Genomic DNA, 22,103 nt, shown 5'->3' on the forward strand with positions numbered 1-22,103 from the left:
ACACGTAGCAAACTGCTGATTGTTTATTAGAAAACTGATTAGTTACTGGATTAGTGTGTTAAAATATACTACCTTTCACTACTTGACAAACTTTCAAATTATTATATTTCTTTTTTTAATTTTGAAGCTGTAGGATCAATTTCAAGGAGAGCAAAAAAAAAAAAATAGGGTTGAACAATTGCGGGGAATGACAATTTACCTGGCTGTGCCTTCACCCTTCTCATCCTGTATAATATTAAAATGTGAAGACTTCACATGCAGGAAGCCGGGGGTTTTACATAAGACTGGTCTGTATCTCTATGTGACACTCAGACGTCCATGCTGGATGACCACAGCTACAGGAGGGTCACATTCTTCTCAGGTGTTTGCTTAAACATCTCATTGAGATTTACATACATAGAGCAATCTACTATAATCATCAGAAAATTCTCCCCAGCAATGATGCATAAAAATACCAGCCGTGCAAAGACCATGTCTAGTCTCATCTTTTCGCCAAATAGAAGGAAAATAACATGTCAATGTGGAGAAATTACTTGAATTTAGATTCTATTCCCAGGAATTTTCTCTTCTTGAGAAACATGGATTATTAGACATACTAACTATGCCATTTGGGAGTGATAAAGATTTGTATATTTGAGAAAGTAAAGACATAGATATAAGAATATCTTTTTTTAAACTAAGACTAGGATTTCAGTTTTGTACCTATCATCTTAAACTCCAGAGGAGAAAACACTACAAAATATTTTCATAGCTTTATGGCACTCATCAGAAAGACCTGCTCCATCAGCATGGAACTCATCAGAAAGACCTGCTCCATCAGCATGGAACTCATCAGAAAGACCTACTCCATCATGTACCTTGGTTCTGGGAGGTCAGAGCAGGGCTTCAGCTGAGCTGGCATTTAACTCTGAATAGCAATCTTGTGCCTTCCCTTGGCACGGGCACTGATGTCACAGCCTTGAAGGGAACATCACAGGCACATGCATGTGGAAAGTCTTCCAAATGCTTCAGTAAACAGAAAGTCCCAACTTCCTACAGGTATGAGAGTCTGAATTAGCCTTGATTTCCCTTTTCAGTTTGACATCCTTCTCTTGTAACTGTGGTGGCTGATTGGATGATATGAACTGAAACGTCACAAAATGGTGTAAAGTTCTACTACACAGAAAACCTGCAAGAATCTTTCTGTGCATCTGCCATGTGTTATGAAATACTTGAATTGGATCAAACTGCCTAAGGCTTCATACACAGTAAATGCATGAAGTGTCTTTTCAGATTTGCTTTGAGTTTTGTCTACATCTTGCTTAAATATTGGACATACTTGGGAATTTTCTTTTGTTTCGTTATTCTGAGCCAAACTCCCTTTGCTGAAGGCAAAAAACATCATGGTGAATATTTTCACTGGCTTCTAAAATATGGTAGAGGTGATTTCCTAGGGCAAGTCCTGGCCTGAACATGCAGTTTCCTAGGTGGAAAAATCCCCTACCCCAAACCTTATGAGATCCCATTTAGCACAAGACAAGGAAAAATGAGTTCTCATTGCCAGCCCTCTGACATCTCTACCAACTACCCTTCCTGCAGTACAGGGGGTAGCCATTGCTATTAAGTGATAGGATCTCTCGAATCTGCTCCTTGCTCATGACTTCAGTCTCATATAGCAACTAAAAGCCAAAGTCTTTGGTGTAGACCATTTTTGTTTGTTTTCTTGTGGGTTGCTTTAGCCTCCATTAACTGTTGACTGGCTCAGGAACTACCTAGAACTTAGGACATAGGTTCTTCCAGGGAGGTTCCAGCTAATCAGATGTGTGGTAAAGGCTACCAGAATTCTAGATGCACAACATTACTGTCCCTTTGGCCACCTTGGGAGGCCAGCAGTCTCCTTGTCCTTTAGCCAAGTTCTGAGCAACAGAGGTAAGGATTATGAAAGGGTTTTCCCTGACACAACAGGCTCAGTCTCTGCTCACCCTGGAGATTTTTGAGAAGACTTTCTGGGTTGAGGGGACAATTTGTGGACTGAGCCAAGCCACTTGGGTCATCTACTTGGAAGTTGCTTTGGGCATACAGTTTAGGTTTGTACATCTTTACAAGATTCTTTTTAGCCTTGCAGCATTGTTTAAGCCAATGCCCATTAGTTGAAGTAGTAAAATGAACTGTGGTGGTGAAACCATTTTTATTGACTAATCTACAACAAAAAGTTTTTTAATGTTTGTTTTATAAGCTTGTAAAAGGATATCTTCATAATATTTACAAATGTCCATGGGTTGCATATCCATGGGCTGGGTTAGAAGAGTCTCAAACTCCCTTGCAATAGTACAATTCTGAAAGACCTTGTATACTAAAGGATTTAGCTTTCCATTTCCTAGAAGATGTTTAAATCTCACAGTTTCAAAATAAGCATACGTTCAGCTCTCCTCTGGAAATATATACTTGATCACTTTAAATGCCCCAAATATTATAACATATGGCTATTTTGCAGAAGAAGAAGAAGAAGAAGAAGAAGAAGAAGAAGAAGAAGAAGAAGAAGAAGAAGAAGAAGAAGAAGAAGAAGAAGAAGAAGAAAACAGACTGAAACAGCCAGATAGAATGTTATCAAGCAATCTGGCTCCTTTATGATCTTTTGTTCAGTTGTTTTTTCCAGATGAAAGCAGGCATAAACAAAAGAACAATACTGCCGGTAAGGAGGGAAAGCACAATCACTAAAGCACTTCAAATATTAGTCTGACGAATTAAAATTAAGTTAAGATGGCAACTCTATTGAAAACATGACAAAAACAGGATGTTAAAGAAAAAAATTGAGTGGAATCAACAAGGTTACACATAAGTAACACCTTAACATTAATAGAAATCTATTTCCCATCTTGACCCTGAAACCACTTCAATTAATTACTAAAATCTATTTACACTGCAACAAGATAAAAATCAATCTGATTCCTGGCACCGAATCCATTTGGTTGCCCTCTCTAATATAAGGGACCAATAGGATCCTCATTCCTCCCAAACCCTCAAAGAGGTATAGTTGCCTAATAACTCCACAACAGTGGCCAAGACAGACTCTGTGAACCCCTGGGAATCAGACCTGAGTGTCCATCCATCCATCCATCAGGCATGTCACAAACACCCAAGACAGGGGATTTTTAAGATAGGGAGAAGTCAACTGACCCCTCAGAAAGGTGGCCTCTTCACACTATTGCAGCCTCTTGGGATAGAACTCAGTTGGTAAATCGTAAGCTCGATTTTAGGTATCATCCTGTCACACTTAGCCCAAACACTTTATGTGGTAAACAAGTACACAGTTTTTATTATTAATATAACCAATTAAACCATTAAGGAACATAGTTAACAATGATGGAGTGGCTGGAAAGATAGATCAGCAGGTAAAGGTGCTTGTCACCAAGCCTGACAACCTGAGTTTGAGCCTCAGGACACACATGGTGGAAGGAGGGAACGAATTTGTTTGTACAAATTGTCTTCTGATCTCTACGCATATGCAGTGACACATATATGCCCACATAAACAAACACATGCACACTAATAATTAATCGATGAGAGCACGGAATGGGAAACTTGGGAAATTACTTGGCTGAGTCTGAGCAAGGACTTTTAGTCTCCTACAATCACTTCCTGTCCTGCTTGAGCTTGTCCTACAGAAGGTGAATAAGGCTGGCCATCTGTGTTTTTTATTTCTCTTTCACAAGTAGTGAAAGCTAGCACAGCCACTGAGTAGAGATGTAAAGACACCGAGGCAAAAGAGTTCATGAACTCAACTGTTCTGACACCACCAGCCTGATATGTGCAGGTTCCAAGTCCCTCCCTGCCGTTTGAACTACTAGAAACAGCCTCTTTGCCTCTTCTCCCTTGAATGTCTGGCAAACTCCTGTTGATCCTTCATATATATGTTAAACATTGTATCCCAAATAGATCTGATGGTTCTATTTCTCTGATACTCCTCAACATTGTACATATATGTCTTGTTATCTTTTCCATACTTTGTTATAAGATTGATGGATTGGATTTCCCCTTAGATTGTGAGGCCTTCAAAGTCAAGATGAAAATGGCCTGAGTCTTGACCAATATAAAAGTAGGCATCTATTGTTATTGAATAAACACATTGAAGGGTGGGTGGGTGGGTGGGTGGGTGGATGGATGGATGGATAGATGAATGGATGGGTAGATAGATGGATGGATGAGCCATTTTGCATAGTTCAAATATCAGCTGCTTTGACAGATGGACTGTATGTTGAAATACAATCTTGCTCAAATGCCCTTACCCACATTCTCTGTACATTGAAAAAGTCAATATGCCCTTTGTTTTTGCTTTAATTTCCATCAACCTGATGAAATGAGAAGAAACAGTCATTTGAATCCTGAAGGATTCATATTCTCCTAGAGGATTATTCAAGCATCCTAAACTATGGCCACCTTTCTCCTGGTTATGGGAGCTTGCTGATAGCCATGAGATCTCAGCATGGTTCCTAAATAGAATTAAGATGTACATATCTACAGGAATTGGAAAGACTACTAAGGTTAGTTACTCATACCTCGTTTTACTAATGAGAAAACAGGCCCTAGAAGATCATCTCATGTCTGAGATTGCAAACCTTGAGCCAAGACCTGTGCATAGCTTTCCTGACTTCATTTTCCAAATGTCAGCCATGAAACCAAAAAGAGCCTCTTACTGCACAGACACTGACCTTGTAAGTAGCCTTTTCCACCAGCAGGGCTGAGCTGGGCTGACCCAGGCAATGTGTGCCTATGTATCTGCCAGCTCCAAAGAAAGATAAGAAAAAGAGAGTGGACAGCTGGCCACTACTTACTTGAAGGGCTTTTCTCCAGTGTGTGTCCGGATGTGGTTGTTGAGAGTGGTAGCCCCAGCAAATGCACGACCACAGTAGCCACACTTGAAAGGTCGGTCACTGGAGTGAGTGACTACATGGTTCCTCAATTCTGATGGCTGGGAAAAGGACTGGGAGCAGTGGCCACACTGGTAGGGTCTGAAACAAATGGAGAATGACTAGTCATGGTGTCCTTTTTTGATCCCCACTGTGAGGAAAGGGGCTGTGACTTTAGATGCAACAATTCTTAAAGATCGAGTTTAGAGCACTGGCCTCTGAGTTCTAGCACTTGTTGCCTCAGGAACAAAATTCATAGAGCTGAGGCGACACATCAACACACAAATGAGCATTCCCTTCTAGTAGTAATGACGGGGGTGTCTTTAGGAACTGGCGGAACCGGGTGGGACAGAAACTTCCGTCTACATATTAACCATACTGTTTAAAGAACAGCTATTTGCTTGTCTTGATCTCCCCACCAGCAAATACTGGCATATTTCTGAAAGCTTTACAGACACAAGCATGGGATTAATTAAGCCAAACAGTACAAAAGAAAATACATAATTGTTTTGTATGATTCCATAGTAGCCTTTACTTTTCAAAGTACATTAAAATTAATTATCTAGTTTAATCTTTACAGTAATCCTCTGAGTGGGACAGGAAAAGCAGTTGCTATTATCACAGCTTTGGCACAGACAACTGAGGACACACTGTCCTTAAAGGATATAAGACATTGATTCCAAGGTCATCATAGGGTGTTTGAACCTTATTCCAAGTGTCAGGGAAATAATGGGCAAGTAGCCAAGTTGCATGCTTTAATAAATACTAAACTGTCTTGGGTTCCAAAGATGAACACAGACCTGCCAGATGTGTCTCTTTGAAAAAGAAATCCTGACTTCTCACCTATCCCCTTTATTCAGAGTCTTGTTCATTTTTTTTTTTTTAAATGTGTATGTTGAGTGTCTGCCTGTGTGTAACCACATGTGCATCTGGTACTCCTGGAGTCCAGAAGAGGGTGGATCCCCTGGAGCTGGAATTGCAGATGATTGTGAGCTGCCATGTGGGTTCTGAGAACCAAACCCAGGTCTTTTGCAAGAGCAGCAAGTGCTCTGAACCACTGAGCCATCTCTCCAGCCCCGTGAGTCTTGTTCTTGATTCTTACCTCCTCTGCTGGATCTAGTTGCAAGGACTGATTTATGGCAGGAAGAAATGACAATTGCTACTGGGTTTCCAGGGAGGTGACTGTGATGAAAAAGTCAATGGGAGGAAGTTGGGACAAATACCTGATAACTAGCAAAATTATCAGAGCACACACTTCCCAGCTCATGAGAAGTAAATCAATTTTGGGATTTCATAAACCAGATTAAAATTCTGTCAAAAGTTCTTCTGCCTACTTAAGCAGAATGCAGTGAGTGACAGGAAATCTGAGGACTTGTCCCTATTCAAAGCTACTTCAAATCATCTCTTGACAGGGCTCTAATTTGCTTATCAAATTTTTTTCAGGAAATTAATAATCTGCCTTGAAGGATCCTCACTGCACTTACTAAGTAAGCCCTGGTTTGCAGAGCAGACATTGTAGGGTGCATTTAGGAAGCCAATGGCAAAGGCAGACTTAATTGCTCTGCCATTAACAAGTACAGAAGCTCCAATGACCAGACACCAAACTGAAGGGCTGGGAGACAATGGTGACGGAGCATGTTCAACAATTCAATTAAGTGCAAAATAAAGTGTACCCTCTCATTTGTCAACTGAAGTGCTTAATTGCGGCTACTTGCCTCACTGAACACAAATACTATTATTTTGCCAGGCTTCAGCACACTGAGCACTGATTGTAGAATTTTTTAGCTTGATTAATAGTCCAGCATTGGTCAATAACTCAATACTATACAATTTTAATTACTTACATTTAGAAATCTATCTAACTGCTCTCAAACAGGTTTCAAAGAAATACATAAGAGCCCTTGGAAAGGAGTTTATCAAGCTTGACAAATTACACGTGCATTTTATTATAATTATAAAATAATGCTTGGAAGACCATTAGAATTGCCTACAGAGGAAAATATCCTCCTAGCAAATCTATTCTTGGCAGTAAATGTTGACCTTAAAAAGAGTTCTCAAAAAATAGTTCTCTGGGGATGAAATTTTTTTACATGCTATTGAGAATCATAAACAAAATAATATATTAATATATGCTATATTCACTGACAATTGATTTTTCTAATAGTGAAGGGACCATTAACATTTATTAGCCTCTGGTTATCTATTTTAATAGCTATCACTATAAACAATAAGCCACTAAATAAAACCAATTAATCTTTTCCTTTTTTTTCTAACCCTTCTGTCAAAAGTTGGGGTGATTTATTTCCTGCAGTCAGAAGTCAACCTGTCCTTTTTATGCTGGTAGTCATTGTGGCAAAGATATGCAGAGCACATGTGAAGGGCTGATGTTGAATTCTGTCATCAAAGGAAAAGGGATAAACCTTAGGGCATCATTTCTTCCCAGGACCAGTCAGAGAGTACTTGCTAGGGATCCAGTGGCCTGTGCGAACTCTCTTTAAAAGTTATCATTTAAGATGCGTGCGTGCGTGCGTGCGTGCATGCGTGCGTGCGTGCGTGCGTGCGTGCGTGTGTGGTGTGTGTGTGTGTGTGTGTGTGTGTGTGTGTGTGTGTGTGTGTGTGTAGATGAGTATGGAGACATACCTATTGTTGCCATCAAATCCCCTGGAGCTGGAGTTACAGTCAGTTGTGAGCTATCCAATATAGGTTCTGGGAACCAAACTTGGGGTACTCTGGAAGAGCAAGCGCTCTCACCCACTGAGCCATTTCCCCAGCCACTATGACTAAGTTTTTAAAAACTACATGGAACACCGCTTGGCCAAACAGTAGTGCCTGGAATAGGAAAGTTGAATTCAACTTCAGCCTTTTGTTCTAGTCAGCTATGGGATGTTGGCAAGGCACTCAACTTCACTGACCTTTCTCTTCACATTCACTTGGAAAGGGAATAAATTCCCCTGGGTACTCTTTCATACACCATCATGTTTTCCTCCTACCTTAGAGAAAGTGACCAATATCCCCCAAATATGCTGTGAGTCATAGCATCACCAATATGATGCCACCTTGCAGAAGCACATGGAAGAGTCCTGTCCTTTCTCCTTGCCACTCTCCCTTCTCTCTGTGTGTATATAAACTCTAAAACATGGACAATCTTAAAGCTTGGGTAAAAGCTTGAGAATTTTGAAAAACAAGAAAACCTTGCCTCAAAATGTAGGCACAAACCTTGCTTTAATAAATTTCACAAAGCAAAATTATATCCTTTTATTTTTAGGTATTGTTCAGTGATTTCAGAGCATTTACTGACATTCTTGTTGGCCGACCCTAATTCTATTAATAGGAGGATTTGTTCTTCAGTCAGTTCTCGTTACCATAACAGTCTCTAATCATCTAGAAATGTAGAGAAAGTGTAAGCCATAAGTATAAAAGTTGTGCCTGGGCTACAAGTTGAGATATTGTCTCAAATAAAAACAAACAATACCAAAGAAGCCAAGAGTGGTAGCACACACCTTGACCTGAGAGACAGAAGCAAGCAGATCTCTGTGAGGTCCAGGGCAATCTGTTCTACATGGTGAGTTCCAAGATACCCCAAAGCCCACAGAAGGTACATAGTTAAAAATGATGGTCTTTTAAACTTTATGTTCTTCTATTTTCAGAGTTTCCTTTAAAAAAATGAGTAAAAGAGACCAGGCCTGCCTTTGCAGGACTGTAAATGCTGCCACCTGTCAGACTGATACAGGAGGATTGTAAATTCAAGATCTTTCTGTGCTACAGAGCAAATTCAAGACCAGCCTGGTCAACTTACTGGGACACTGTCTTAAAAAACATACACACAGTAAAGTGGCTGAGAATATCAGCCAGTCATAGGGCCCTTGTTCAATCCCCAATACTCGTGGAGAAGGAGGAAACTGATCAAAACGTAACTGTAAAATTGATTGTAGTTAAGATTTAAATACAGATATAGCAATACATTAAAAACAGAAACAGATCATTTCTAGGGAGTCCTTGAAAGTAACTCAGAAAAAAAATTACAATTTCTTTTGGAACAACTGGCTCCAGGAGTTTAGAATATGGGTGCATATTTCAAAAGCCGTATCTCAAGCTACCCCAGAGGAACTTCAGAACAGAGAGTAAGTTGCCAGTACCAACATTTCCCCAAAATTTTGGAAGGGGTTATGTATGTGCGTGTATGTTCGTGTACATGTGTGGTAGCCTGAGGTCAGTCACAGGTGTTATCCTTTTCTTTCTATCTTTTATTCTTTGAGGCAGTCCACCACTGATACCCAAGACTCACTGATTAAATGAGGCTTCAGTCTATGCCTCCCTAGCACTTTGATAATCATGTGTGCCACCATGCCCAGGTTTTTATGTGGGCGCCTTTGACGGAATTCAGGTCCTCATGCTTGCCTGGCAAGCACTTTACTACCCAAGCCCCAGTACCTCCATTAATTTTCCAAAGTCTGGCAATGTTAAAGTTATCAAACTTTTGGATAGGCTCCATCTTAACTCTAAAATTGCATCTCCGTTTGATGTATTGTACTAGAAGAGCACATATGGATAGACATCCGTGGGTGTTGTGCTCCACAGGGTCCAGGATCTTACATCATTGCATTTGGGAAGCATATTTCAAAGGCACTTGGTCCTCCCAACTCACCATGCATGTATAGCCTCCCATCATTTTCAAAGCAAACCCAGAGGAATAGCATCTCACAGTGCACAGCTCTGTGGGGCTGGGTGGCTGGGTGGGACCTAAAGCAGGGAGGTCAAGAGTGGAGATTGTCTAAAACTGCATGATCTGATACAGAGCTGCTAGCTACAAGGAGCTGCTGAACATTTGAACAGTGACTGAGAAATTCAAGTATTATTTTGCTTAATTTCCATTAACTAGCTTCATGTGGCTAGTACAACACAGGAAAACTCAAGCTCTGGGAGAAACTAGGAAGTGCTACATACACATTTACAAAATAACTGAGAAGGACAACGTGTGGGTAGATTTACTTAGCATAAATCAACACTGGTAGCTTTTTAAGTAGAAAGAAAGCAGTGAGACCATCGGGTTCATCTCCTGACATTCCCTGTCACTGGTGACTCCTCTGCCAAAGATTACGCCAGTAAAATGTGCAATTCATTTGTTTTGAGACTGTAGTTGGTTTGGTGAACATAGGAAAAGGATGAAACATTTAACAAAAGTAAGTGTGGTTTGGTTTTAAATTGTTAATCCTCCTTTGATTTTTCTTTTATAGCATGAAAAACTTCTAGGACAAAAGATGTTCAGTTGGCTCTCCCTATATGTGGGTCTCTAATCAACAGATTCAACCAATTAGAAGCAGAAAACTACCCCCCAAACGTAACGTGCCTGCATGGACTATGTGTAGACTTTTCTTGACAGTAGTCCTAAACAAGAGAGAATAAAAAACTGTTTACATGGTATTTACAACTGTTTGAGATATTATTATGAGTGATTTAAAGATAATTTAAAGTATACAGGAGCATATGCATAGGTCATCTGCAAATTCCACACCTTAGTGTAAGGAACTTGATTTTGATTTTGGTAGGGGTTCTACACAGGCAGGAGGGTCATGTGGCTATGGATGAGTGGACACAAACCACCAAAGACAAATGCCAAGCTGTGAACGTAGTCACCAAAGAATATATGCATATTTAAGAGTGGTGTGCCTCCACACACATAACAAGTAAGTTTCCAAATTTAGCAACCATCATGAACAAATGTGATATCCATATCATGTTTATGGAGTTCTGGACATTTCTCCTATTTAGCTTTTCCTTGTGTGGTTAGGAATTTTGGAAAGTATCTCTCTGTCTCCAAAGTCCTATAGGATAAAAATAAATTATTCATCTAGAGTGAAATTAATATATAAGATGACTAGTGGTCTCTCTTTATTTCATCATCTTCAAAAACTATCTCAGATTGACGACGTAATTCAACCCTCTCCCCGTTGTTACTAAGAAACATTCCACCAGATTACACTGCCTTTAAAGAGTTTGGCTTTCTTCAAGTCATGATTCATAACTTTAACTTATTAATGAATGATGTCAACTACCTCCCATGTCTTCACCAACAAAGCACAGGGAAGAATCCTGAACCCACTTTCTAAATAATATGATCACTGTGATCATTAACACCTATTACTTCACCTCATCTGAGAAGACTTTCCCCCACCACTCTAGGTGCTGAGTCACTGAACCTATCAGGATCTAGCACCAAAAGGGTATCGTACCATCTGGGGATCCCCCAGTCACACTAAATTTGCCTACAGTCATCACTTACCTTAACAATCTCGCCTGGAGGTATTTTGTACATGTAAGCTGTTTTCATAGTGCTAGTATTTTATAGGACAAACTTCAGAGAGACTTAAACCATACACAAGATTTGCTGGGTATAACTCGGGTCACACAAAACAGGTTGTTGTTAGTGTCTATTTACCATAAAATGTCTTCATCGATTTTGTGTCTTTGTGTGTGAAATCACATCACACCTGAAGATCCAGAAACTTTGACCTATTTTTAATCTTACTGTGCATGACTAGTTACTGTGATCACAATAGCTCTTTGCAAATAATAAACCCATACACCGGAACTCACTTTTTCTAAGACTTTTAAATGCACCTTTGGTCTTGAAATGTAAGCTAAGAAAGACACATATTGGGACTCAATATATGCCTGCGAACTTTTAAGAAAAGCCTTGCTGCATGGGAGAGAGAAAAATACTACATTCCAACTTTAATATTTCACCTCCACAGCACAGTGTGTTACAGAGCACCTAGACATGGACGACTTAGCCCCAAAGTAAATGTTTCCATATTGATTAGTTGCAGTAATGCTTGAAGCTAAGCTACCAGTTTCTAGAACGACTGGAATAAAAAATGTGTACAGTTGTAAATTTGTACAAATATCTTGAAACTAAGATTAGAAAATACCCACCCCTTCTACCACACTGCCACCCACCTGTCCTTCACTCGGATCTCCCAGGCAAGCTGCTGTGTGCTGCAGAACCAAGAGGGGAGAGCTGAGTGCATGCATGCATTATGAGGCAAAGAGGTGCATTGTTAAGGTTAATGCTTTGTTAAGGTTAATGAGTGGCAAAATTAAGAAAACAGTTCAGGAACCCTGCCTCCAAATGCCCAATCCTAGCCCTCAAAATTATCTTTGACTTTTATATTCAAGGTGAATTTTTTTCTAGCCTATTCTTTGGTATTTTGGTTTTAATCAAGTTCTCATAGGACGGGGAGAGATAAAACACAGGCAGCCTTCTTATTGAATTAATTTGATCTTTGTCTTTTGCACTCCCAGCTATCAAGACTGTCAAATAAACCAGTTTTGATTCATAAATAATAGTTCCATTATATCTACTGGGCCACTCGTCAGAGTACCTGAAATTTTAATTCACTTGTTCAGCTAAATTTCATCCTCAGTTCATGGCCATAAAATTCCGTATTGACAAACTTTCAAACCAACTTTGACTCTGAGGTATCTAGTCAACATTTTTCTTCTGTGTGGATATTAGTTTATTGAATAAGTGGCGTCTGTTTTCCTCCACATCACTAGCCGAGTGGGTATTTCCTTTTGACAGGTTTGCAGGATTTATGGGTTTGCATGCTCCGAAGAAAAATAGTACTAAGCAAAAAATTCCAATTCATTACCTCTTAGTACTTAATTAAGTTCATACTCACGGCACACTGGAGGTGAACTCTGAAATGGCTGTGACAGCCATCCGGCGGCCAGCTATATTATCTTTGGAAGACAGAGGGGATTCTGATTATCCTGACCTCATTCTCCACCCTCTGATATTCATAAATGTTCCTTCTCTTTTGCTCCCTTTTAAGCCTGGATGTAACTGGATAGCGAGCGCAGATGCCTCTTAGCAAACACCAACCTGTCTGTGCAGCCTTCACAAATGATGGAGGCCCAGCTGAGACCTAACCCAACTCTGGGACCTCATTCCAGCCTGAGGGCAGGCACCTCTAAGCAGTGGCTTTCCCCTTAGGTGCTGCAGAAAGGCAAGCCCCATGCCTCACCTGTCGGGGTTCTGCGTGCACACGTGCATCTGCAGGAGGATGCGCTGTGTGAAAGTCTTAAAGCACTGGCCGCACTTCCAAAGGTGCCAGTCGCTGAACTCTGAGTGCAGCTGGCTGGTGGAGGTTGGGCTCGCCAGCACCCGCTGATTCTTCACGTTGATTTGGTTAAATCCTGCCTCGATGGGTCCAGATTTATCTAAGAGGGTGAAATTCCTGCTGCAGGGAGTCTGTGGGAAAACCACGGAGCGCTGCTGGCCAGAGGGAGAAAGCTTGCTGCTTTTGTTGAAGGGCTGCAGGGCATCTTGTCGACACATGGCTTCCATTACTGTGGAAGGGACATTCACTAGAACAGAAAGAATTTCAAGGAGGAGGTCAGTTTCACCAGCCCTATAATAAACCACAATAACACATACTTCAAAGCATACCTATTAAACAAACATGTGGAAATTCTGTTTTCCTGGCCCCCAAAATAAGATCATTTGAGGGGAAAATCAAGCTTATCAAAAATTAACAACTCATCCAATGCCAGTTTATTAAGCAACTAGTATATGCTCAGTGCTGTTCTTGTATAGCCTTTGCCTTTCACATTCACACAATTATGACTTGAGCTATATAGAACTCCACACTGCACCCTGCTTAGAGACCTTCAGATGTGAGCCTGTTGTGTCCAGAAATGGTGGATCCCACTGCATTAGGTAGTAAATGCCAAGACCTCCCAACAGGCCTTTCCATAACAAGACAGGTGTTAGCCATGGAGCTGACTGAAGAGCTAAGAGGAGGAGAGCTACCTGGAGACAGGAGAAGCCTGGCAGGTTAGCAGATAGCAAGAGAGACAGGCTGCTCCAGCAGGTGTGGGATTCTGGTCACTGTGAGAAGGGAGAGAAAACACAGAACAGAATGTAGAGTGCCTTAAATTAACTTTTAAAACTATTGAAGACCCAGGAGATAGGCACAGGCTGGTTTTGAACAGAGCAGAATAAATCCACTCAGATTTCAGGAAGGACTTGAGACAGGCATGGCTGACAGACAGAGAAAGTGGGGAGGTCACAGCTATGGTGCTTGAAGATGAAGCTTTGAAATAAGGAAAGCCTAGGCTCCTGCTTTACTCTGGCTTTCATTAAAGAGGGTGATCTGAAGCAACTTATTTAACTCTTTGTACCCTCTTTCTCCCTATGGAAAATCAGGGCAGCCATAGCAATACTTCTAAAAACAATAGGCACCTGGCTTGGTGATTGAGATAGTCTAGATTCTAACACCACTATTTCCTAGCTTGGTGACTTTGGGGAAGGTTGCAACACCCAAACCCTTGATGTAGTCCTTGGGAAAACATGATGTGGTCATCTGAAGACTGGGTGAGATAATGTATTGATGGCTATTGGTCAACAGCCAATAGTAATGGAACTCTGGGGGCCTCCTCTTTCAGTCTCCTTTAAGAAACCTAAGGTGTGATATCAAAGAGTTTACCATGGAGCCTGATGTCAACAGCAATCTTTTGTTGTTTGAAGAGACAAGATTGGAATAAGGGAGACAGTTCTTGATGGATAGCAGAGTGGAAGAAAAGAAAGACATATAAAAATAAAAGGTTTCTTTATGGGAGAAGTCTAAATCCTTGAAGTTTATTGTTCTTTTACATTTTTATTCTATTTTATTTTTGACAGGGTATCATTCAGTAGCTTCAGCTGGCTTCGATCTCACAATGATCTTCCTGCCTTGGCTTCTTGGGTATTAGGTTTCAGGTGTAAACCACCACTCCTGGTTTCTTTTTTCAATACCTTACTGTGTTAACAATATTTGTTCAGTATTAACTGGTCATTCCATGGGTCTAAATGCAATTAGAATCTATGCAAAAGGCCTACTATGTCCACAAATAGATAATTGTTGGTCATTTCAGGAGTCAGTGAGATTAACAACTATACAGTAGTCAGAAGATTAAGGTGAATGGTGGTATATGCCCTTTGATCCCAATACTCAGGGGGTAGGGGGGCGGATCTATGTGAGTTCTAGGCCAGCCTGATGTACATAACAAGTTCCAGGCCAACCAGGGAAATACAGTGAAAGACCTTGTCCAAAAATATGCAAAATTTTGAAGAAGATGATTGGCAAAGATTGGTGATGGTAAGAAACAAAGCCATGCTTGCTACAGTTACTGATTGACCACTGGCTGAGAACTATGGTGGGAAACAAACTGGGAGCTGTCTTGTCCTCACCACAGCTGTGGTTGAGCTTCCTTCACTACATGAGCATCCTCAACTCTAAAAGAAGCCACAGAGGTGCAGGAACCAAGCAGCTCTGGAAGGAGACAGGTGGATGGCACATGCAGATACAGGAGTGCTGGTGTGTTACCTGAGGGCTGTTGCAAGATCACATGACCAACAAATCTAACACAGGGAACAGTCCTGTCTACAGTAACTGAAGCAGAGCTCATCTCGTCCCAGACAAGACACTCTAAGTCCTAGAAAAGACCCTGGAGCATCACTCACTGGCTACTCAGCAGCAGTGTTACAGAGGATTTTTAAAAATCAAATGAGTCTCTCAGAAGGGCCTGTGATAAAGTCAGGGCTGAGAATCACTGACCTGAGCTGACTCTGCCTCGTTACAGGTGGCAAAACAATAGCCCAACAAGACCCAGAGGTTTGCTTGGCATGACATACCAGTTAAAGACAGACCTAAGCTATAAGCTGTAGCTTTCGAGTTCCAGCAAATTTCATTTTTGATTCATATGTATAACCTCTCTGCTCACCAGCTGTATTTCTAATAGAGAAAGGCCACTTTATGGGAAGTACAGTGTTCTATGTGTGTGCCTTATACCTGTTACATATATGTGTATGCCTGCATTCAAATTATGTAGAGTCTGTATTTCATATATAAAAATCATGTATCATTTGACCTCCTGATGCAAAAATCAATATGGAGTTTATAGAGATTTTTTTAGACTTAAAAAAAAACACCTTTCTTTGTGTTGCTTCTTAAGCAGACTCTAAAGGATAAGGAGAAATGATTTGCCATCTTTAATATAAAGCAAAAACAGCCCATTTGTTTGGCATTTTCATCACTAATCCAGGGAGGGCAAGAGCACAGAGAAACCACAAGTCTCCAGGCAACAGTGAACTCTTGCCAACCAGGGTACTCGGAAGCAATGCAAAGAGGAAGGATGGTAGAATGAAGAGGCTGTAAACACGCAGAAACGCAGTGAGCCTGGCCCAAGCTTTATAATGTTTTAAACCCTAAGGCCACACAATCTTGTTTTTTTTCTTTTTTTGGTTTTTCAAGGCAGGTTTTCTCCGTGTAGCTTTCAAGCCTGTCCTGGAATTTGCTTTGTAGACCAGGATGGCCTGGAACTCACAGAGATCCACCTGCCTCTGCCTCCCAAGTGCTGGTATTAAAGGCATGCACCACCACTGCTCAGCTAAGGCCACACAATCTTTATATAGAAAGAAACAGATTCATGGGCCAATGAATTTTTTTTATAAATTTAAGGATCAATGTCAAGGAAAAAAATCAAATTTATATATCTAAAAGTTTGCATAATAATTAGAGATATAACTATGTGGGTGAATATTATATGCTTGGGTAGTAAAAATGAAGATAACTGGAATAAGATTATTCTCCATTTATTACTCTATTTTTTGAGATATCATAACACAAATCTAAAACACTTCCCAGCTGTATGTAGCAACACACTCCCTATTCTGCCCTAAGTGTGGTCCTCCATTGTGTTTATAAAGTAATTCAGTCTTAGTAAATGAGGCTGAGCAAATGATTTACAAGAGAGAGGGGGTAATGAAAATTTTTCACAAAAGCAATCATTTGAAGTCTAGCTGTTCTGTGGAGTCCTACACAGTTGGTAGAGTGCTTGCCTAGCATAAACAAATCCTTAGATTCAATCCTCAACATCCCCATAAAACTAGGTTTGGTGGCACATGTCTATAAACCCAGCACTTCTAGGTGAATGCAGGAGGATCAGGAGTTCAAGGTCATCCTCAGCTACATAGCAAGTTTGGACAACTAGGGCTATATGAGATCCTTTCTGGAAAAAAAAAAGTCATTATGTGAGCTGAAGACTATGTGAGGCACATAGCAGTCCATATTAAAGAGCTGCTTATTTAAAAGAAGAGTCCTTGTAAGTCTAAAAGAGTTTTGAACCAGAGCTGGAGGGGACCAGATGTTTGCTTTCTGAGTATCATCAATTCACATTGACCTGTGTATCATATGCTGCTAGTACATTTGCAAAAAGCAGATAGGATGCCAAACATGGTGGTACACACTTATAATGCCAGGCACTTGGGAAGCTGAGGCAAGATCAGTAATTTAGGGCCAACAAAGGCTTTCTTGAAAAAGTAGAAACAGAGGGGAGAAGGTTGAGTGGAGGACAGACAAAAATCAGAGAAAGAAAGAGAAAATGTACTTAGATGCCTGAAGAGACAAAAATATATTTCTGGACAAATAGTTAAGAATTTATGAACATCCCTCATTATCTATTGGCTAGAGATTTGTATTCCTGTAATACTTTTTGGACTTTGATCTATGAGCCCAAGCTATCTGTTGATAAAACAAGTGGATAAACTGGGCTAAAATAAGCAAATAAGTGAGGTTTCACTCTGGCTGCGATGACACTAAAGAGGTTGCTTCATGGTGCAGCCTTGAGTGGACTGTGTAACCCTGACCAGGACGGTGGTGACAGAGATGAGAACACACACAACAGAGCCAGGTGATAGACTATGAGGGTGATGTGTCAAGGTATCTAGAAAGCACAATTAGATGGTTGGAAGTGAGCACTGTTAAACGAGGGGGAGAGAGACAGACTGTGTGGGAATGAACATAACGGCTTTAGGCACAACACACTGAGGGTGACATTCCTATGTAGGATCGAAGTGAAGATGTTGAGGAGGCCATTGTATAGTTGAGGCTGGGAGTCACTGAAGTCTAAGTTGAAAATAGAGACCCCCACAAAAGAAGATCCAGACCCAAGAATACCTGAGAAACAGACTCTGGAAGAGATTTTGGAGCTGTGTGGAGACCTCTTAGCCTTAAGGTTGAGATCAAGTGTGGAGTTCTGTGAAAGAGAGGGTTATTGGGGACTCTTTGGAAGATCAACATGTGTTAGAGAGTGAGCATAGTAGGAGATGGGGAACTAAAGGTGAATGAGCCCTGGAGCTGGAATATCTTCAGAGTTATCCCCTCTGGGAAAGCCGCCAGTCCTTTATGCCTCCACACTGACCAGTCATTGCATGTGGACCACAATCCAGTTCACGATGCAATATAGTCAAGGGTGCTGATGTAGGTGCTGAAGACAAGACCATCTGAGAGATGTCCCCGTCCCATGAGTCCAAGAACTAGGAGAGTGAGTGATGATGTTACATAGCAAGATGTGCTAGAGTGGCACACAACACTCCTGGGTGCTAATAAAATAGTCTCTCTTCAGTATTTCCCTTGCTCCTTTGTCATTCTTCTCAGAGGTTTTGTTGTCTCCCTTCCAATGGGTAGTACCTTTGTTAAAGATGAAAAGGTGTCCGTGTCCGTGTCCGTGTCCGTGTGTGTGTGTGTGTGTGTGTGTGTGTGTGTGTGTGTGTGTGTGTGTGTGTGTACACATGGAAGCTAGAAGAAAACGTTGGCTATCATTCCTCGGGTGCCATCCACCTTTTTTTCCCCACAAACAGGATCATTGCCCTGGAGCTTGCCGATGCAGCTAGACTGGCCAGCAGGTCCCATGGGTGCACTTGTGCCTCTCTCTCCAGCTCTGCAATGACAAGTGTATAGTGCCATGCCCAGCTCTAGTGAAGTCTCAGGACCTAACTCAGGTCCTCATGCTTGTAAAGCATTGATCCATCTCCCCAGCCCTAGGCCAATTTTTGTATTAGGTTCTTGACCTGGAGTTTTTATTTCTGGCAGTTAGTATAGAAATCAAGGCCTACACCATTCTATAGCTATAGCAAGGTATATACTGTTTTCACGGTGTCTCAAGATGGCCAGTTTCTTGGCCTCTGGGCTTGGAGTCAACATTCTTCTAGTCTCCATTCAGAGAAAGGATAGTCCCTTGCTATACTCAGATTTGTGTAAGGAGTGGATGTGTAGGGATGGATGCTCTTGCTCCTCTTGACCATATTCAACCTAACAGCCCCAGCTGGGGCTCCGCTCTAGCTACCTGGAGAGGCACCTTCAATGAATTGCATGCTTAAGTTGTATACTAATGGGTCTTCTTCTGTCTTCCAAAGCTGGTAGGGACTTGTGGTTCTGCACACCATCACAATGCTCCCTTTCAGGTCTTGCACACAGATACCCCAGTTGGATTAAATGGTATCATGGTATCCTAAAGGTCACACGGATAAAGGATACAGCGGGGCTCTTTTTAGGCTGGATTCCTGCTGTTGGTAGAATGGAAGGGATGAGAGGCCCTTACAGAGGTGGCCCTTTTTATTTGCTGTTCTTTGAAAATGAAAAGGAGCAGGCCTCTTCGAGGCAGGGTCTAGTCCAGTGCAACTCCTGCAAGGCCGTCAAGTCTCACGTTCTGCAGCCTCAGCTTCATGCGCTGAGACAGAACAAGCAGTGGGAAGACTTGTTTAACATTTACTCCCAGGCTTTTTCTTTCTCTCTTTTAATTTCCTCTGAAAAGAATATGAGCCACTCCAGTCTTTACACTCTGCAGGAGCTAATCCCCCACTGGAAGCTCAGGGCGACCTCACCCCTTCTTGCGGATGTGACCTGTCGACACAAGTGTTCCTTCAGGCTCTTTGAAAGGCCCACAGTGGATGGAGGGGCGCTCCCTTTTGGAGCCCTCTTACATTTTTAAGTACAGTTTTTTAAAAAAGAAAACAACAACGGCATTGCTTCCAGAGCCCAGATGCCTGTGAGGAACACTGTCTCCTCTTTAAGTGTAAGCAGCTTTTGCTGACGTGTCCAGGCAGTGCGTGTACCCAGTGGCCCCACTGCTACATGCTGCTGATGGGGGGGGCACTTACTAAACCCCAGGTCCCACCGCACATGATCAATGGGAAGTGTGTATGCTGCATGTTGAAAGAACCATGGGAAGAAAATGATACTTTCATAACCAAACGTGCTTAATAAGTACTGTTCACTAACTAAAATCATATTTTCCTTGGATATCTTAGTTCAGTATCAATTTCATTAATGAAGGAAAAATCTGTCTGAAATCATTTTTAATCTCCTCTTATAACTGTGATAGCAGGCCTCATCTTTATCCAGTGTACCTTTACTTTAACTGTATGTGGTGTGTATGTATGTATGTGTGTCCACGCATGTGAGCACATACTGGTGTGTGTGTGTGTGTGTGTGTGTGTGTGTGCTTCGCCCCTTCCACTTTGTAGGTCCTATGACTGCATGCAGAGATCCATCCGGCTTGCAGGGTGCTGTTACCTGCTGAGGCGTCTCCCCAGCCTACTACATGGAGCCCTGTGCTTTGCCCTCAGCACTATAAGGAGGTGCATTTGATTGGGGAGTCTTTGCTCTCAAAGACTCAAAGCTCCTTTTTGAAACCTAATTTATTCTGTGACCAGCAAGGTGAGACAAAAATCATCTTAGAATTGCTGATCGGTTGAGATGATTTAAACTGCTCAGGGTGAGGAAGGCTATCTGTTAAATTCTCTGCCATCCCCCTTCACACATCAGCATGCCTAGGTCACACGAATATTTTCTTAGCACAGAATAAGGAATCCTCATCACAAAGCATTTCCCGGCCAGCTGCTCTGTGATCAAATGGAATGGGATTCTATCTCAGAATTGCAAATGAAGTCATGTTTCTACTCTCACTATCTGACAAAGCCTTCTGCTGGTTTCTTGGGTGGCCAGCCAATCACATGACAGATATATGACTTTGAGACAGGAAGTGAAATAAAGTTCCCATAACACCCTCAGGGGAAAGAGGCACTGTCACCATTAAGCCTTTTAGCCAATGACTTAATTCCCTTTAAACTTCCCTCAGTCCTTACTGAGAATTCCAAACTGAACCCGAAAGGGGCAACTTAGCTATTCTACTGAAGCCACAAACTAATTGCACACTGTTGTGATTTCAGGACCGAAATGGCATAACGTGCCCTGGCAGAGTTCGCTTAATACTCCAGTCAGAATCCTCAAGAATGCTTCATACAGGCAGGGAGTGCCAGAGAAAGGGCTGGAAACAAACGGTGAGCTGGCCCAGAATGCACATTGTTAGTGGCACTGTAGCTCTGAATCTAAATACCACTTGGTATACTCAGACCACCTGCCCAGTGGTTGTGAATGGCAAACAGACAGCAAAATGCCCTACCTCCAGCCCCAGACAACCCCATGATTGTAATAGCCTTGTGAGGTGAAAACAATGTATGAACATATGACTTTTACTCCAGAGATCCAAGTAGGCATGGCAATTCCTGTATGGTCATCCCACACTTCCATTTCTACCTCAAAATTCAGGAAATGGTCACTCCTTAGACTAGGAGACTCACTCATCCTTTTTTCTGGGTACCTAAAATGTCAGAAAATGATGCTGGCCTTGCTTTCAAAATATGCCTAGTGTCTAATTACTTCTCACTACCTCCATCACTTCCATGATGGTCCACACCACCATCAGTTTTCCCCTACTTTCTACAAGAGCGCCTGAGTTCTATATCACTGTTCATGTTATAATCTGCACTCAAAAGACAGAGTAATCAATCCTACTACAACTTCAGTCAGACCATCTCACTACTACTCAAAACTCCATTCCAGCCCCATCGCCTGGCTCATAGAGCAAAAGGCAGGGTCTTTAAAGGGAACCAGAACATGCCCCTCCATCCAGCCATACCTGACTTAGCTTTTGCCTGTCACTCACTCCACCATACCCAGGCCAACTTCTGGGATGCTCTTCCACATGCCAGGGACATTTCCATAAAGAGGCACTTAGGGGTTTAGTTCAATGGCCTGTGATGCCCATCTCTAGAATAACATGTGACTCATTTCTTCACCTCCTTGAGTCTTCAGTCAAAGGCTAGCCTGTCAGTGGGGACTACTTCAAGTCACTCCCTAAATCCGCAGTCCCAAACTCCTAGCATACTTATCCTTTTTCTGCTTTAGTAGCTCCACAACACACCACTGCCCAGCAAAGTATACAAACATCTAATTACATATTTACAGCACCTTTCCCCTAGACATAAGCTCCATGAGGGTAGGATTTCCTTACTGTTTTCTTCCTTCTGCCTTTATGGCACCTAGTGAAGAC

At 41.7% G+C, this 22,103-nt stretch overlaps 1 protein-coding gene across 1 annotated transcript in view; it reads right to left on the minus strand.

Annotated features, from left to right (window-relative positions):
• The window catches only part of Prdm6 (PR/SET domain 6), a 98,643-nt gene that overhangs the window by 1,998 nt on the left and 74,542 nt on the right, over positions 1-22,103 (minus strand). The window contains exons 5-6 of the mRNA XM_035439036.1: positions 12,914-13,256; positions 4,812-4,988 (exon numbers count right to left, since the gene is read on the minus strand). Coding sequence (XP_035294927.1) covers positions 4,812-4,988; positions 12,914-13,256 — 520 coding nt within the window. The remainder of the gene's footprint in view (positions 1-4,811; positions 4,989-12,913; positions 13,257-22,103) is intronic.

Source organism: Cricetulus griseus, chromosome 2 (assembly GCF_003668045.3).
Source record: "Cricetulus griseus strain 17A/GY chromosome 2, alternate assembly CriGri-PICRH-1.0, whole genome shotgun sequence".
Classification (NCBI taxonomy): domain Eukaryota; kingdom Metazoa; phylum Chordata; class Mammalia; order Rodentia; family Cricetidae; genus Cricetulus; species Cricetulus griseus.